This window comes from Lonchura striata, chromosome 8, assembly GCF_046129695.1.
Source record: "Lonchura striata isolate bLonStr1 chromosome 8, bLonStr1.mat, whole genome shotgun sequence".
In the NCBI taxonomy this organism is placed as follows: Eukaryota; Metazoa; Chordata; class Aves; order Passeriformes; family Estrildidae; genus Lonchura; species Lonchura striata.
This window is the reverse complement of record NC_134610.1, coordinates 27,231,040-27,250,166: the sequence shown is the minus strand read 5'-3', so window position 1 is coordinate 27,250,166 and position 19,127 is coordinate 27,231,040. Positions and strand designations below refer to the sequence as shown.

Genomic DNA, 19,127 nt, shown 5'->3' with positions numbered 1-19,127 from the left:
TAAGTGTTCAAAGGTATCTGAGATATTTAGGTTCCTTGCACAGTTTCATCACCTTCCTTTTGAAAAATTTAACTGTCATAATATGTATCATGGAATAACAAATATGGTCACTTTCAGAATAAGATATCAAAAAAAGGGGAAAAGCAATAGCATTTATTTCTTTCTGGACTCCTGGAAATGTTCAGAATCTCAGGGGAAAAACAAAAAAAGAAAAGAAGAAATGAATCCAAAACCTAAACAACAAAAGCCCCACCTTCCTAATAATTTTTCACTTTTGCAGCAGTTCTTTACTCCTCACCTTGTATGTTTTAGGAGGAAAAGTAGTTATGACAGCAGCTGCAGAGAACTGGAATAGATTGACAGGAGTGAGGGTGGGATCATCATAGCAGTATTGGAAGGGAGGATTACAAAATGGGAATTGACCTCTGGGTACTTTTTTAGGAATCTGGTATTATGATGTTATGGAAGATGGAGCAACCATTTGAAATTTATAGAACATATCACTGATCGTTTTTATGTAAGCTGTGTAGTGGTTATTTATTGAGGAAGGCAGCAGGTATTTCTTGCCAATTAAAATACTGTTGATATTGTGTTAATTGTGAAATTGTATGGAATTTTCTGCATTTGAGGTTTTTTGGTTGCTTTTTTTTTTAGGACAAAGGCGACAGATTCTTCTGAGTGATATTTTTGCAGATGGAGTTGGTAACAATACCATTATGCCAGAAGAGATCTTAGTCTCTATCCATATTCCCTATTCAAGGAACGTAAGTTATTAGTTTGTTTAGATTTGCTTTATGCAGAGTTAAAGACTATGAAATAAAGAGCAAGAAGGGGCATAATCTGTCTGTTTAAACTAGTACTGTTATTGCTCACTTTTTGAATTCCTTACGTTTATTCATTTCAGTGCTATACTATCTCCCAGTTTCAACCAAGGTAGCTGGTGATGCTATGTAAAGAGTAATATTCAAAAAAAAGGTTTGCCCTAAAATGATGAGGGCAACAGCAATTGTCTAGATCCCCTGTGGAAAGGGGTCTTGGACAAGTTGCCATTGTGCTCACCAAAGCAGGCTCTCATCTGTGATATGGCTGGCATAAAATAGGTAAAGCATTGTCATCTCTTGAGGATTTTTCTTTAAAATGGGATAAGATTGGATGCGTGTGTGGTGTTTCCATAAATGTTGCTGAACTGAATAATAGTCTTTAACTGATACTGGGTTTGCAAGAGTGGATATGTGATCTTGAAAGAGAATTATGTGTCCTGTCAACTGAATGCTGAAGTTTGGCAATGCTTTGAAGCCTCTAAACTTATGGTCTTGTTATACAAGGTACAGCTCCACAAAATCCCTGTCTTCCAGTTATCTACCGTGAAAAATCTAGGTCATCTGAACTGTGTACGTGGTGGAGGATTGGGTATAAACTGCTAGAAAATCAAAGATGGTAAAGCTACTGAAAGGTCAAGAGAAGAAGGTGCATGGTCTTTAATACTCAGGAAGTTTAATTTGTACTCTTCATTTTCTGTTCTCTTGCTTCACATAGTGCAGTTACAAGTTCTACTTTCAGGTACTTACATGTCTGCACTTCTGTGTGATCTTGCTCAGGGGGAGTATGTCTCTGCATTTCGACAAGCACCAAGACAGGAAAATGCTCTTCCAATAACCAATGCTGGGATGAGGGTACTTTTTGAAGAAGGTACAGATGTTATAAAGGATCTGAGCATTTTCTATGGAGGTGCTGTCTCGACAACAGTCTGTGCAAAACAAACCTGTTGCACACTTACTGGAAGGTAAAATTTCTCTGTCTTGTGTGGGTCTCTGAACAAAGGGACTTTGAAATCTTGGGACATGGAAGTACAGAAAGGTTTCATTTGCCTGACTGATGCTTTCTATGTTCAAGTGAATGATCAAGTCTTAATGATGAGTTTTCAGAATTGTTGCATTTTGGAGTTTGCACATAAGGTGCAACTCCAGTGTGAATTATGCAGAGAGATAAGAGAGATGACCTGTGAGATAAGTGGGTGATGTATACATGAGTCAGTTATGCCCCTAAACCCAAGGTTGGGTAAATTACTCTGTATCTCATATATTTGATAAACCTCTCATCAGTGTTCCTGAGTCCTTCAGCTTGTCTCTAAAAGATACAAAGTTTGAGAACTTTAGATGTGCCCAATAAAGTTAGAAGTACAAGTCAGGTCTTCACCTTTTCAATAGCTCTTCATCTACAGAGTCCCGATAATCTCTGGAATTAGTCCCTGATTTTCCCTCCCAGTTTGCAGCACCCTTCCAAGTTTTGGAGGAAAAAAATTTGCAAATTCAAGCAGCATAAAAACAACACTAAATGAAGTCCCAGTGGCCTTTTTTGCTATTTGATATGCAACTGTTTGATTAGTTGAAGTGCTCACTATTTTTTGATGCTTAACATGATTAAATTTAGTCTAACAGACTTAATATTTCGATATCTGCAGTTGTGTAACTATGGAGAATTAACAGTGTGAGATGCTTGAAGAAGACAGCACTTTCAGAAAATGTAACAGCTAATTAGATCCCTTGAAAGTATCTACATTTTGCATCTATATCTTTATCTACATTTTTTCAAATATAGGATAGTATCTGCAATATGGTGAGAATCAGTAAGACTGCTAAAGCCTTAAAGCTGTAATAGGGTTTGTTTAATTATGTATTTGTTTATTTTAAAGTGCTGGCATAGCACTTAATTTACTTACGGGAGCTCAGCTCTGTGAGCAATATTGACCTACACCATTTTAAAAATTGCAGACATTATTATAATCAACATTTTGTCTTCATTTTGAGCAGGATTATGTCTGTGGTTGATAGTACACATATATGACTGCAATCGGTATTTATTTTTTATTAGTCCTGGTCTGATTGTATCTGTTATTCTTCCTAATAGACACTGGAATAAACAGATGTTGGATGAAGCATGCAGACTAGTTCTTAAAGAAATTACTCTTCCAGGCTCAACTGGTGATGAAAATGTAGACTATAAGAAAACTTTGATGGTCAGTTTCTTCTACAGATTTTTCCTGGAAGTATCACAGTCATTGAAGACAATGGTAAATTAGTTCCTAAAATCATGGAATATGCTGAGTTACAGTAGACCCATCAGGACCACAGGAGTCCCACTGCTGGCCCTGCACAGGACAGCACAAGAGTCCCACCATGTGCCTGATAGCGTTGTCCAAGTGCTTTTTGAGCTCAGGCTAGGGGCTGTAACCACTACTCTGGGGAGCCTGTTCCAGTAGTCAGACATTCTCTGCATGAAAAATCTCTTCCTGATGTGCAACCTAAAGCTCTCCCCTCCTGGTTTAATGCCATTGCCTCCAATCCTATCACTGGTCAGCAGAGTGAAGAGGTCAATACCTGCTCCTCCACTTTCCCTTGTGAGGTTGTTGAAGACCTCAGTGAGGTCTCCCTTGAGTCTCCTCCAGTCTGAGCAAACCAAATGTTCACCATGTTTGCTCTTGTGCAAGCAAATAAAAGGGGTGTTCTTGCTATATGTTAGTGCTTGCAATTTGTACAGTGTGCTAAATCATTGTCTTTGGTGCTTGGAGCTACACAAAAACCTAAGTGTCTAACTCCCCAAGAGACTGATGGAGAGATGCCCATTTAACTTTTAGATGCTCAGATATCTTTACCTTGCACATAAGGCTTTAAAAGACATTTGAGCAATACTAATACAACAACCTACCAGTAGCAAGCTCCCAGATCCAAAGACAATATACAAGAGATCTTACTCTGTCTATAGTTAAAAACACAAATAGATGAAATAGAAATAAAGGCTTTGGGAAAAATCTGTAGCTATTAAACCAACCGTCCTAGTATGAGCTGTTGACTGGGAGATGAGGACACTAAAATTTCACTTGCCAAGAAATTCTAGGTGTAATTTACTTTTTTTATTTTTGTCTTAAATGTGTTCTCACAGAGAAAAATATCCCGTTTATGTTTTTCTTCTGTGTTACCTTGAGCTCTTCCCTCTAAATCTCCATTACTAGGTAGTTGTTGTAGTACCAGGAGTGATTCTGAGCCACTTTTGATCAGACATCAAAACAAAGCTCTTCTGTCTGTCCCTACTTTGTTGCTTACTTTAAAAAGCATATTTGTTGAATCCAATATATTTTAAAATATTATTTAGTGTCATCTAAAACCTCTACATTGTTTTCAGATTGTTGTTTTAGGGCCTTTCTAGTTTGAGCCTAGAATGCATTTCCTGCATAAAGATTTTGTGTTTGAATTTGGTTTTTGGCTTTTCTAATTGTAATGTTCAAAATGTGAGTTTTAGTAGTAATTCACTTCCTTTTCAGGATCCTTGCCATTATCCTGGCATTCCTGTGGAATATGGGAGTGTACTACAAGATTTCAAAACCAGAATGCCCCAAAGTATCCAAATATATCAAGTAAGTGATTTCATTCTGACACTGTTTTGTGCTTTATAAGACTAGGTAAAAAGTCACAGTTCAAACAGGGGATTTGGTGTGAAAGTCAGGTTCAGATTTATCAAAGGACTGGAAGCAAAAGGCTTTTAGTGGTTGTTTTTAACTGTTTCTCATTTGGAGAATCGTTGTTTGTAAAAATAGATTCTGGGGTATACTCACTTCCTGTAGACAGTTCTTTGAAGATAAATATGCTAAGCAAACTCCATTGTCATACTGCTTAAAATTGGTTTATTGCAGTGTGCAAGCCAGTTAGAAAGAAATGAAAAAAAAAAACCAAAACAAAACAAAAATTGACAAGCCCAGGTATAGTGTATATATACTATAGCATAGCTATAGTATTGTTGTTTCAAGATCCTCAGGGGGCTCTTAGATCTTACTGTAGATTTAGGAATTAAAATGGTGTGTAATGATTTTGTGCTCAAATTAACACGAGCAGGTTGTCCTAAATCAACAGTAGAGAGCAGCAAAGAACACATTTGGTATTTTCTGAGCTCGCTGCATAAATAGTTCATGGTGGAAACATCTGCAAGGATTTTTGATATTTTGACACCCTCAATACACAAGTCAAAATACCAACTTTTGAAAACCTGAAGAAAAATTCAAATTAAATATAGATAAATGTTTCTCTTTTAATATTTGGATATTCCCTAGAAAAACACCTTAGCTTTAAATACTTCAAATTTGTTCAAATTGTTATCTTAAGTTTCCTTCAGAGCTATTATTATTATTATTTTTTAGAAAAGGCAATAGGCACCAAGAGGAGCCTGGATTAAAGGGACTCTTTCTCTGTGACTTTTCCTCAATTTATTCCTCATCTATAATAAAGTAACTGAACATCAGAAATTTAAACCATTTGTTACTCATATAAATTGGCACTGAGCAACAGAAATTTAGAAAGCCAGAAAATCTGAGTTTTTCCACTTTAAATGTCTATTTAGATTTTGTAAGGTCGTATTTTTTTTCTGCACTCCTTCATTTGGACATTATTAAGCTTTTAAAATCAAGATAAAAAAAGAACGCTTGTTCTGAAATCCAAATATGTTGTCATTCTGTGGTGGAAACATTGAAGTGGTTTGGCTGAGACATCCATTTGAGGAACTTCAGGCAGTCAAGTGAAGAGTGTTTGTTCTTGACTTTATGCCAAAAGCAGACAGTGTGCCAGAAAGTGCAGGAAGTGGACGTGTATAGCCTGAATACTTGTGTGCTGAAAGCTTTAGAAGCAAAAACATTTTAAGTCGTAAGCAATTAACTAATTCTAAATATAGAAAAAGAAAAAGCATGAATACTGTCACAAAAATTGGGAAAGTGTTCTGGACATTGACATGGCAGATTTAACTGGAAACACTAAATTCATTTTCAAAAAAAAACCCTAGTGAAGTAAGATTAATAAGACACTAAATTCATACCCAGGTGCAAGGAAATAATTGGGAAGAAAATATTTAAGTAGTATTTTCTCACTGATTTGCATATCAGTTGCACTCTTTCAGTGAGGAAGACAAATCCTAGAAATCATTGTATATAGCTCATAGTACACCACTTGACACTGGTAACATTCAGAGCAGAATCTTATATGAATAATTCAGAAAATTATCAAAGCTTCATTACACTATTCAGTAACAGAGCAAAATGTCATTCTGAAAAAGTGCCAGGTTTGTTACTTTGATATAAATAATTAAGGAAAAAAATCCAGATAAACAATTCTGTATGGTACTATCTGAAGGGTGCTTAAGAGAAAAAAAGAGGAGAAAGAAACGCCCAGGAGCAGCAGTCACCTCCTGCAGCCACATCTCTTTCAATATTGAACGAGAAAATGATAGTATGAGCAGTTGTTCATTCATCTAATTTTCTGATCACTGTAAGAGTAACAGGACTGTTCTTTTTTTAACTGGGGGTGCTGGGTGTGTGTTTCTGACTGTTCAGGATGTAGAGCCGAGCCAGTCTCCCCAGGACCCTGTAGGACGGCCCGTTATGCACCAGTCTGCGATAAAGCACGCCACTGGTGAAGCAGTCTACATTGATGACCTTCCTTCTGTGGATGGGGAGCTTTTCCTGGCTGCTGTCACTAGTTCCAGAGCTCATGCAAAGATTGTGTAAGTGTTCAAAATGGACCTGAAGAAAGTGTTATGAATTGCTGCCTGAGATTTTTAGAGAAACTAATGAATTGTTTGTGTACAGAACATCATGCCTGATAACCAGGCAAATCCATGCTGGAAGCAGTGTTGTTACACTAGTAGAAGGGTTTGTTAGGATTTAAGTGTCTCACCCTATTTTACTGTACTAGTAAGGGTGCACTGTTTCTGGTCCATAGCCCAGATCTAGCCTAGCTGCCTCCACAAAGCACTCAGCTGTGCAGTGCAAGTGGACTTCAAGATTCAGTTTTACCAGCACTGCTTTGAAACATTAACTCTATGATGAAAGAAGAAAATATTGTGGCAACATTGCAGCAACAAGGTGGCAAAGCTCATATGAGGCTTATAGGAGAAAAGGGTGGAGAAGAGGGTTTTATTTTGTATGAAAACTGGTTTAATGTATGCTTTTATGCTGCCAAGATACACCTATCCTAGCAGTTTGTTCAACATTCAGGCACCAAGACATATTCAAGGGATCTAGTCAGGATTAGTTGTCATGACAGATAGGACTGGGGCTTCTAGCTACTGAGTCCTTGTCATATTTCCTGGTTAGTACTGGGTTTTGCAGCTGTCTTTTTGGTCCCATCATGGAGGTGATATCACCCCCATCTCTGTGAGACAATAGGATCTATTCAGTCTCCTTTGTCTCTTGATCTGGGTGTCCGGAGAAGATGCCTGTACATGTGCTGGAATCTGATGACCTGATGAAGTAGGTGCTTTCAAAACATGCTGTTCTTATAGATTTTCTGCTGTTCCTTCTGATCCTTCTAGACACCTAGACATTTCAATTCCCTCTCCATTTATACAGATTTTGTGACTTCTTTTATATCTCTCTACAGGAATCCTCCATCTGAAGATGTGTAATTGTATCTTGCAATATATGTATAGGCTGTGAAGTCTTAGAAAGTTGCAGCTGTAACATCATAATTGTACAGTGATTTTTATTAAACCAATGCAGTTCAGGCAATCTAATGGGACAATGATTTCCCTGTTGTATCTAAATTATCTCTTAAAATGAAGCAGATTAGTAGTATGTTAAATTGTCTTTTTTCTGCACTTTTCCACATGCCAGCGACAGAAAGAAAAGGCATGTGTGAGCCTATCAGCAAATCTTGGTAGTACAAGAAATATACCTCTCTACTGTGTTCCTTTCCTCTGTGAACAGATTGTATTATTAATGAATTACACTTCTCTCTTTCCATATCCCAATAGATCTATAGATACCTCAGAGGCCCTAAAAGTAGCAGGTGTGTTTGATGTCATAACAGCTCATGATGTGCCAGCTGCTAATGAGTTTCATTTTTCTGATGATCCGGAGATTATATTTGCAAGAAATGAGGTATAAATACAATATTTTTGCAACTGGTTTTCTTAATATTAACTGTTTTTTTCTCCAGCATTTTATGCTCCCACTATCCATTTCTGAATACTGTATTTTTCTTGATTCTGTAGTTATAGTGGTATTTTTATAATTTGTTTGCTTCATGGATGATGTAAAAATACGAAAGTCCTAACTCAAAGAAAACTTCTGAACAGGTAACATAAGTGGTGGTTATGTAAAATAAGAATATGAGTGGCACATATGTGAATTGTTTGAATCCACTGTTCCATTATGAGATGTGTATTCTCCAGGTGATTTGCGTGGGTCAGATTGTCTGTGCTGTGGTCGCAGATTCAGATGTTCATGCCAAACAAGCAGCTGCAAAAGTGAAGATAGAGTATGAAATGCTGGAACCAGTAATTTTAACAATTGAGGTACTAATAATTTCTTCTGCTTTTTTATTGTTTTACCTATTTAATGAATGGAAGCAGCAGTTCACACTCTTTAGTTGCTTTTAAAATGTAATTTTTAAGGAAACAAGATTAATTTGAACATCCAATTAAACAGTCTGAGTATCTCCCTATAAATAAATTTTTAACATTTGTCTAATTTTGACCACTTCTGATAGACAGACAACAGTTTCAGAAGTATGAAAGTTTCACAAGTTTTACAGTAATAAACATTAAAAAAAAAAAAAAAAATAACTCTTCTAATGTTCCCGGTGAGGAAAACACAATAAGCATGACCTGGTCAGTCAGCACAGAGTATAGTGGCTAACAGTCAGCTCCTGATTATCTCCAGCATTTTTATCTGTCATCTAGCTTGAAAGCTAGGCTATAGACATAGGAGTTGTTGGGGGAATATGGAAGAAAGGTTTTAGGGATGAACAACATTTTAGAAGTGTAATGTGAGAGTCACATATAGACTTACCCTGGATTAAAGAGAGTAGAAGTAAGGAACAAAGGACACACTTGCAGGGAATCAGCATTAGTCCTGGTAGTCACTTTACAGTTGTTTTAATGTGTGTGTGGTCTAATGGAACAATCTTTCTGATAGAAAAATAGGCAAAGGCTGACAAATTTTGTTAACATTTCTTTAGAATTGAAATTCCAATGAAATCTTATAAGAAATAAAGCAAAAACTAATTTATGAATGGATTCCACCTTTACTTAGTCCATGTGATTTCTTCCCCTCTTACTGGCATCACTCTTTGGGTGATGTGGTTTTGTTCATACTCTGTGGTGTCTTGGTCATTTCCTGGATGTATGACTGGGAAGAGCAGGTTGAATAATTTGAATGCATTTCCTTCAGAAGCTGCTGTCATCAGTTACACAAGGTACATCAGGAAAGAATTGCTGGTATTGAATAAACAAACTCAACAATGACAGTAAAGTGATGAAAAACAGCTGTTCATTGATTTAGGTAGCTGGTGGTTCCAGTCTGTAAAGACAATGGTGTTGGTCTTGAGACTAAAATGGTGCAACAAGCTGGGAATCTTAAAAATACTTAAAACCCCCTATTTCTTTTTTTCTCTATTGCAGGAAGCTATAAAACACAACTCATTCTTTGAGCCAAAAAGAAAATTAGAACAAGGAAATGTTGATGAAGCATTTGAAACTGTTGATAATGTAGTTGAAGGTAAACTGTAGAATGCATTTGATAAGAAATCTTTGGTTGTCAGTATTTGGGTTTAGCTGTCTGCTCTTCAAGTCCCAGTTATACCTTTTTTTCCATATAATCATTAGGCCTGAGAAAACTCTTAGGCAGTTGGAAGACAACATGACTAAACCTAGTGTATTATTGTTCTGCTACTACATTCAAGTTTTTTGTGTCATCTGTTCTTGAAAAAAGTTACAGAATAATTAGGTTGGGAGGGAGTCTTATTCCAACCTCCTACTTAAAGTAGGTCTGGTTAGAGCAGGTTGTTACAGGCTATGTCCAGTCATGTTTTTAATATCTCCAAATATGGAGTTTATGCAACATCTATTGGCACCTGTTCTAGTGTTTCACTGCTTTCATACCGATTTTGATTTTTCTTATGTTTAGCTGGAATTTATAGTATTTGTTGCCTCTTATCTTTCCATTGAGCATCTCTGAGAAGAGTCTGGCTTGCTCTTGTCTATACCCTTCTATAGATAGTTATAGACAGCAATAAGATCTCTTCTTAAACATTTTCTTCTTATGGATTAATAAATCCAGTTCTCTCAACCTCTTCTCATACGTCCTGTGGTTCAGCCCCCTGATGATCTTGGTGGCCCTCTTGACCTAGTCTAGTATGTGCATGCTTTGTTTAACTTATCAAGGCTTTATTTATTGTTGTTACCACTTGTGCACAATAGTGTTCTGCTTTAATCCAATTCTGGTGATGCTACTGGAACAAGACCAATTTAATCTTACAAGGATTTTAATTTGTGGTTTTATTTTAGATGTTGCTCTTTCACACAAGAAGTATCAGAGGATTTGACACTGATTGCCATCATTTACATGATGGTGGGCTGTTAATTCTTCTCTGGTTGATTTCTTCTGTCCTTTTCCCTCAGTAATACTTGTGGTTTTTCTCATTGGGTCAGGGGAGATTTGCGTTGGGGGACAGAAACACTTTTACATGGAGACTCAGAGTATGCTTGCTGTTCCAAAAGGAGAGGATAAAGAAATGGATTTGTATGTGTCAACACAACATCCAGCAATTATTCAGGTAATACAGAGCATTCTCAGAGAAAGTGTTTGGACTGGTGATAATAGGGCTTTTAAAGTTTCATTTAGAAATCTGTAGGAACAGAAGCCATAGAAACATGAAATTGCCCATCTGAATAACAGCTGCTTTGTAGTATTGTTGTATTCTGATAATCACTGAGCACTACACTGTCAGGATAAGTCTCTCCTTTCCCTTTAAAAAAAATACTTAATACTCCACTATTGTAGGCATGAAAATCTCTCTGTAGAGTGCTGAGGCTCTGTTAGTTTTCCATTGAAGTGAGGCAGAGTCAGAACCTACTGAGGATCTGATCAAGTCTAGCAGCTGTAGGTGAGACTGCTATTCTATGCAGCAGTCTTCTAATCACAGATTGCTTTGGATTTCAAGGAGCCTTTAAAGACTATTTAATTCAACATTCCTGACATAGACAAGGTTGTCTTCCTCTGCATAGAATTTCTCAAAGTCTCATCCAACATGCCCCTGAACACTCCTAGTGATGAGGTGTCCACATGTTCTCTGAGCAACCTGTTCCCATGTCTTATCACCCTCATTGTAAAAAATGTCTTTCTCTTGTCTAGTCTAAACCTGCCCTCTTTTAGTTTAAAACCACAGCCCTTTGTCCTGTCAATACAAGCTTTGCTAAAAAGTTGTGCTCTGTTTCTTGTGAACCCCCTTTATAGTTTGAAAGCCCGCAGTAAAGTCTCCCTGTAGCTGTGTTCTCCTGGCTGAAAAACTCCAAATTTCTCCGTCTTCATAATTAGAGGTGTTCTAGCCCTCTAAACCACTGCCATGATGGTAAATGACAAAAAAAAGCTACCATAGCTTGGTAGCTATTATTGCCTAGCAATAACCATAGTGCATGAAACCGATGATATTTCAGACTCAACACTGGCATTTTGTGTTCAAAGCCCAGTTCACCTCCTTTTATATTTTCCATTATTATTATATTGCCAATAGCCAAATAGTATGAAGAACTTTGTGTTTGAGAAAATTATTTCAACGAAAAACATTCCTGGCATTAGAAAGACCTTAGATTATTAGGAAACAAACAGTTTTATTTTAAATAAGAATGAGGTATTACCTCACTAATAAAAATAATATCAACTGTATACTAATCCATTTTTATTATACCTGAAGCTTCCTACTGCTTAGATAATGTAATTCTAGAGTATTATTCTTCACATTGGCCAATGGCCTTTTCACAGTCTGCATGCTAAAGATCTGAAATGTGAGCACTGGTAGGAGTTTGTTGTTACTCTTTCTTTGCTTTATAACCTAGGGTAAAGGAAAAGTTATATTCATCTGATAGAAGAATAGTAACATCTGAGGAACCCTTTTCTAGAAAAGGTTTCTATTTCAGAATCTAGCTTTTGGACTTAGTTTGAGTTGGCATAAAATATTGAAACTTGTTTTACAGGAGATGGTAGCTGCGAGTTTAGGTGTTCCAGCCAACAGGATCATGTGCCACGTTAAACGAGTTGGTGGAGCTTTTGGTGGGAAAATCCTGAGAACGGGCTTACTGGCATCAGTTGCTGCAGTGGCAGCAAACAAGTAAGTGCAATATGTGTGTTGAGATATGAAAAAAAAATTAAGCAAACAAGTTTTCCATTTTGGCTAAAATGCTTTCTCCTTTTCCAAAGCTGCTCGTCAAAATTTCATACAATCCTGACTTCACATTTTGCAAGACTGGTGCATTTCTTTGTTTTGTTTTCTTGGATTACTTATGTTGAGCAGCTCTATCCTCAACTAAATTAATGGACTGCAGGAAGTCAATATTAATATAAGATAGAAATACTCAAAAGGACCAGTCCCTAGCTACTGAGACTTCATACATACATTAAATATGACATTAACCCTCCAGTTTTTAACTTCATTGGCACAGCAGAATGCTGAAGGAAGAGTTCATGAGTGGAACTGCTTTTAAGAAAAAGTAGTTATAGCTTAGTCCTCATTACATCTTTCAGTCAAAATTAGCTTTAACCAATGAGGTGTTATGCTTTTTCTAATAGTGCATGAATTAGTTTAACATCATCAACACATAAAGCTCCATCCCCCATCTTCCAAATTTGGCAGGGCAATATTGGCAATTAGCTCTCAGGGCATACTAAATTTCTTTATAAGCATAACTGATTTGCTGCTGAATTTACATCAGGCTACATTCTGTCAGCCAAAATTATCTTGTCATCGGAGGGGTTTGCTCAATAGATATGTTGCTTCTACTGTCATTGGTATAAAATTGGCTCTTGATTATTTTTGGCCACATTATCTGTGTTTTTTATTAAGAGATCATGCTAAAAAATAATATTTCATTTATGGTTTAAAATAACTTTTTTTATTCTTAGGACCTTATTTTACACCTTATGTCCATTTTTATAAAATAATTATTTTAAATGGTATATGCATTTCTAGACTAATTTTAGCATTTTTAGTGTTATTCATATTTTGGTTTCATTCCAAGACACTCTATTTCACCATGATTCTGAATAGCTAAGAGGTGACAAGCACTTAACACAGAAATAGTTTCTTCAGGAGCTGTTTGCACTGAGTTATCTTGTTGGCTTTCAAGAGGTGAAATGAAAATTCTGACATGATTGTAAATGTGATAAATATGAAATCTGGACATAGTGTTAAGCATATGTTCAGGCTTATCAAAGCTAAGTTTAATCTAAATGCGTGTGTATATGCATGGCTGGATCTGGATACATGATGAGTAGCCATAGCCATCTTATTAATAACATCCTTTATTTTAATTGCAGTTTGACTTTTCTTTTTTGGATTTAGAACCAGCAGAGCAGTCCGTCTTATTCTGAGCCGAGAGGATGATATGGTAATGCTTGGTGGCCGACATCCTTTTTTGGCTAAATATAAAGTGAGTGCCACAAGAATCCAGTGAAAAAAATACCCACCTGTATACTGTGAATAATATTTCAATGTTACTAGTAATGTGTTCTGTTAATGAAAACTAGTAAAACCAACTCAATTTTAAAACAAAACAAGCCAGGAACCCAAGAGATAGTTACTGTACAGCCTCTTTGCTTCTACTAATTCTCAGGGTTTTGTTTTATTATTTTTCTAGTTCCTTCATGCTCTTTATTCTTTTATAGCCTCTTTCTGTCTTTCTTTCTAGGAATAGGAAGCTAACCTATAGCAGACGTCTTCTGCAGAACTTTATTTTAAACTCTCCATATGGTTAGATTCACACAAAGAAGCAGCTAATTTTTCACAGAAACAGTGTCATGCAGAAAGCTCACCCTGTTGAGGAATTTAATCTCTTCCCTGCCCATGCACTGTCATCAGTTATAATTATGCATTGGGATAATTTCTGCCTTCTTTTCCTTCTCTACTTGTCATATAAATTATGTGTGCCAACCACCATAATGGGATGTAAATTCAAGGTTCTGCTGAATCAAATAAGCTGAATGATTTTTCTTTAAACATACCTTTTTTTAATAGCTGTACAGCTCAAGCTGGATGCCTTCAAAAAATGAACAATGGGATTATACCTGGGCAATTATATCCTTACAATCTAAGCTCCCCATCCCTCACATGACAGTACAAACCAGTAGTCGTAGTAAGGGTCTGGAGCCTTCACATTCTTCATGGGTTTCTTTCACTGTCTGTAGCTGGGCTATTTCTTTTCTTATTGCTAAGTGTGTAGCCTTTGCTAGAGATTGTAGCTTCCTTATCTTTTGGTTTGAAATGACTCTGAGGCCTTCTCTTACTTGACTGGGTAATAGTTTAATGTACCTAGGGGAAAGTTCACAGCTTGCAGCCTAAGGCTGCTGCAAATTTAGCTGCTAATACTAAGCAAGTTTCATGACATTCTATATAGGTAAAGTAAGAGAGGTTTTATAAGATGCTATCCTAGAGTTGAAAATGAGCTGTAGCTCATGTTGATAACTCAGGAACTGTTAGTGGCAACAGGTGAAAAGAGGGATATGAGATAAAGATAACATTTCTTCATTAATAAACATAAATGTCATATTCCATCTGCCTGACACTGTTCTTACCATCAAAATGGAATTTGATTTTATCTACAGTAAACACTCCTAGGTGACACTCTTGTCAGCCATCTCAGGCAATAGAGAGGAAGCTACTGCATTTTCCTTTCCCAATGGGCTTATGTTGTGTATTCCGTGCTGCACCTATACAGATCACAGATGCCAGAAGCGAAAGCCTATATATTAGAAACACACTTTCTTTCCCTCTCTGCCCTTCTATAGTTTCAGTGAATGCTGCCAGAAATTAATAATGCAGTATCACTCTAAATGTGTGGGTTAATCTTCAAAATATGCAAGCACTTTGGAAAAAAGTGGATGCTGAATTCTAAATCATGTACTGTTGATCCTTGTAGGTTGGCTTCATGAATGATGGTAGGATCACAGCTGTGGATGCCAAATATTATGTTAATGGAGGATGTACCCCTGACGAATCTGTTCTGGTAAGGATTTTATACTCATGAACCTTACAACATGGAGGAAACATTAGCTGGAAAATTATGAAGCCAAATTCCCTTGCCCACGTATTACTAATCATATAGACTTTTGATATAGGGATTGTGGGTTTTTGGAAGAATCTACACTGAGCAGATTAACCTTTCCTTATTAAATTTAGTGAAGCATCTTACTCCTTTCTTATATTGCCCTACACATTCACTTCATTAATGTTTTCTCAGGCTTATTTTTCTGTTATGAATATCTCAACTAATGTTGTAGTTCTTTTAAAATGTGTAGTACCTGCCCAAAGCATTATATCTTCAGGGCTGGGAAAATCTTTCTTGGCCTTCAGAAAATTCATAGTGATAGTTATCCTGTTGCTATCCCTATACATTTCTGTACTGGGTCAGCATTTATTGTGCTGTATACCTCAGTTCCTCACTTACAGATCTGCAAAGTATAAAATGTTTCTTGATTTGATATCATTACTAGATATTTGTGTTTGTTCAGGCTATTCTAGCTGTGACTGAAATGTTTGCTGTACTACCTCTCATCTGCTTGTCATTGCCCCACCTATGAGGATTTTCTGCATCCTGAAATCTGCCAGTGTAACTGCCTGTGGTATTGCTGCCTAACCTGGTTCTGAAAAATAGCCTAGGTTAGAAGGAAATCCATTATTAGAAGCATGTACGTTAATGCAGATCATGTCAGAACTGTCTTAAGATGAAGTCCTACAATGATACAGTGAAGCAACTGGACCTAGCAGGAATAACCAAGGCTTAAATTTATCATTCTGAGAAATCTACTTAACACTGAAGAAAAAGAGTGATCTCTTCATCAGGCATCAAACCATTTTTTTTAAAATACTGACTCCTAGAGCCTAATTTGAGGTCTCTAGTACAGAATTTTTTTGTGTTTGTCATGTAAAACTTCTAATGAAAAACTTAAGGACCAGAAGACACTATAGACTGCAGTACACATGCTTTCTGGTGGAACTAAGCCTTAAGTGTGGATTTCCATAGGATGTAGTTCAGAATGCTTTCATTAGTTCCTTTCATAGCTACTCTTGCTTTAAATCTAATCTGGTTATTTTTAGTTTATGTGCTTTTGGTACTGAAGTAGGAGCAAAATCAATCATAAAATGACATATCTGTTACATCCTTAACTACTGATAGCATTCAAGTACAAGTAACATAATCTGTGTTCTGTATCAAAAAAAAAACAACCAAAAATTAATGTATTGCATGAAAAATGGATTAATAAATCTCTATGCATGCATGAGTACTCTTAAACCAATGATTGCAAGAAACTCAACTTTAAAGCTAATTGTCTCAATTTAAGCTCTTTTATATAAGAGATGAGGAAGATTTAAATGTAAATTTGAAAGAAGCACCGTTCTGACATTAAACTAGATCTGTTTGTCCCCTACCTCAGGTAGCAGAAGTATCCTTATTAAAAATGGACAATGCATATAAGATTCCCAACCTGAGATGCTGGGCTTATGTCTGCAAAACAAATTTGCCATCAAATACAGCATTCCGAGGCTTTGGCTTTCCTCAGTCAGGACTGGTGACAGAAACTTGGATAACAGACATTGCAGATAAAACTGGTTTATCACCAGAAAAGGTAATTAAATGAAGGCATCTTCACTCCTGAAATTAAATCTGTGGAACTGGAAAGTTTAAAACCTTTAGATTAGTTTGATTATTTGAACAAGTCTTTTCTAAGTCAAACATAATTTGTGCTGAAATTCATACCTTTTTTAAAATTGGTCTGGTTGTTGAATGAATAGCATGGTCTTACAAACTGGTAATTGTTCAAAAACACATACTGTGATCTTCTTGTTGTCTATTAGTCCCCCCAGATGGTCAGTTTGCCTTAAACAGGATTGTGAGATAGCTGTAATCTCATTATTTTCAGATTAGGGAAATAAATATGTATAAGAAGAATGAACAGACACACTTCAAACAAAAACTTGATCCACAGAATTTGATACGGTGTTGGAACGAATGTATGGAGAAATCTGCATACTACAGTAGGAGAACAGCTATCAATGAATTTAACAAACAAAATTACTGGAAGAAAAGAGGGATTGCCATTGTACCAATGAAATTTCCATTTGGACTAGGCACACCTTACCTTTCTCAGGTGAGTTTCATTAAGAGTAAGTGAGCTAAGCATTTTATCCATAGAAGATTGCAGTCACTTTATCTTAGGATACAAAACAAATATGTTATCTTTTCCTGGAAAATTATTATCTTCCTGATGATTGTTCCCTGAAGAGGCTGTAGTAGCCTGTAGCTCTTTCCAAGATGAGATCAAAGCTGTTTGGTTTTTAGGACCCAGGCAGTTTGGACCCTATCTACTTAAGGCTAGTCCCATCTGTTGAGGTGCAGTGTTGGAATAGGTGAGTTGAACACACTTAGGAAAAATTTTTGAAGACTGATAGCAAAATGTTCATTGAATAAGTTGTCCACTCCAGAAATAGTTCTGAGCTTCCTCTTTCTGCCCGTGGGGGTACTATGGGATGCTGCTCTTAAAGACCTAAATCCTTTGATGCCATCAAAGCCTAAGGTTAAGGAAGCAAGAAAGGACAGTACTATTTTTGGTCCTTGTATTTTTTTAATGTTAGGTGTCCAGTGCTTCTGAAACAGACAACATTCTAGCAATTAAAAATTAATTGAATGACTTATGTTGTATCAAACTGGCTGTCTGTTCAACATTAAAGTCGCAGGGCCTTTCTAGTCTACAGTGCTACTTCTAGTTGAGTCCAGGAAGAAAATCTCATTTGGAAATTCAATCTATGCCATTTAAAAACCACCAGGGCTCTCACATGCCCATGAGAGAGAAAATGGAACTTGCAACAAATTGCACTTAGAGCCCCTAGTGAGGCATTTCCTCCAGCTTCTTTTGGAGCCACTGAGATACTATTGCCAGGTGTCGGTTTGTTTCAGGATCTAATAACAGAAAAGACCACAATATAAGGATTTGTATCTTTTTCTTACAAAGTTCATTATAGAGGAAGAGCAGCAAGCAGACTTTCAAATTTTGTCTTCTATTCAAAAGCACTAAACAGATAAACTGAAATACACTTAAACACTTTGTATATTTTGTTATTAAATTCATTACCACATACAACACATTTCCTCACTAGTCTGATCTTGATTTTGTTTTTCTTTTTTAGGCTGCTGCACTGGTTCATATTTATACTGATGGGTCTGTGCTTCTGACTCATGGTGGAATTGAAATGGGGCAGGGTATTCATACAAAAATGATCCAGGTAACAAATTGTCTGCTTTATCTATCATGCAAATAAATAGTGTGAAGGTTTTCTTTTTGGTTAGTTACTGTATCAGCAGAACAGTTTCTTTATCAGCAAAGCCACTACTTCTTTACATTGATAGAGTTAGAAAGCAAGGGTACCTTTATTCATGCATAGAGGCAGAAGGAAGGAAAAAAACAGACTGGTTTTTGTTCTCTTTGTGAAAAGGCATATTAAAAATAAGATTTTGGGTGCTGATCCTATAAAAACCATAGTGGAAAAGGCAGAGATTATTCAGATTGCTATGGTCATGATGATAACATGATCCTATTTGGTTAATGGATAATTCTGAGACAGATCTCCAAAAGTATTTATAGAGTCAATGAAAGTTTGGGACTTGGGCTTGCATAATTTGTTGTAAGTCTTATAGGAGGAAAATAAAGAATGGGTGTTGGACTTCAGAGTCTCAATCCAGAGTTTGAGTACAGCTAGAACATTGTCCTTTTCTATTTCTTAGTACTACCAAACTGGACAGAATGATTTCAGCTGGAGATTGGAAGAGAACTTGCTAAAATTTTTATCTTTCCTGCTATTACTGACTTCTAGCAAATACTGAGGAATTGTTAGAATGCTTAGGTTTTTTTCTAAAACAGAGAATATGCTGTTCCTGGAACAGATTGCTAGTCGGGAATTGAACATCCCCATGTCATGTATCCACTTCTGTGAAACCAGCACAACAACTGTTCCCAATGCATGTGCCTCGGTGGGATCTGCAGGGACAGATGTCAATGGCATGGCTGTGAAGGTAAAGAACAGTATTTAGTTGAAAAAAAT

At 36.5% G+C, this 19,127-nt stretch overlaps 1 protein-coding gene and 1 long non-coding RNA gene across 4 annotated transcripts in view; one reads left to right on the top strand and one right to left on the bottom strand.

Moving 5' to 3' along the window:
- LOC116183854 (uncharacterized) overlaps window positions 1–19,127 on the bottom strand; it is a 75,647-nt gene that overhangs the window by 22,905 nt on the left and 33,615 nt on the right. The window lies entirely within an intron of this gene.
- AOX1 (aldehyde oxidase 1) overlaps window positions 1–19,127 on the top strand; it is a 37,644-nt gene that overhangs the window by 11,175 nt on the left and 7,342 nt on the right. For 2 of the 3 annotated variants that reach the window (XM_021555356.2, XM_021555357.2), the window contains 16 exons: window positions 655–764; window positions 1,599–1,783; window positions 2,908–3,070; window positions 4,319–4,411; window positions 6,371–6,540; window positions 7,792–7,918; window positions 8,212–8,334; window positions 9,442–9,538; window positions 10,471–10,595; window positions 12,013–12,146; window positions 13,377–13,464; window positions 14,950–15,036; window positions 16,466–16,657; window positions 16,952–17,179; window positions 18,216–18,311; window positions 18,970–19,098. In XM_021555356.2, coding sequence (XP_021411031.2) covers window positions 655–764; window positions 1,599–1,783; window positions 2,908–3,070; window positions 4,319–4,411; window positions 6,371–6,540; window positions 7,792–7,918; window positions 8,212–8,334; window positions 9,442–9,538; window positions 10,471–10,595; window positions 12,013–12,146; window positions 13,377–13,464; window positions 14,950–15,036; window positions 16,466–16,657; window positions 16,952–17,179; window positions 18,216–18,311; window positions 18,970–19,098 — 2,147 coding nt within the window. The remainder of the gene's footprint in view (window positions 1–654; window positions 765–1,598; window positions 1,784–2,907; window positions 3,071–4,318; window positions 4,412–6,370; window positions 6,541–7,791; window positions 7,919–8,211; window positions 8,335–9,441; window positions 9,539–10,470; window positions 10,596–12,012; window positions 12,147–13,376; window positions 13,465–14,949; window positions 15,037–16,465; window positions 16,658–16,951; window positions 17,180–18,215; window positions 18,312–18,969; window positions 19,099–19,127) is intronic. The other variant, XM_077785130.1, reaches the window with a different exon arrangement.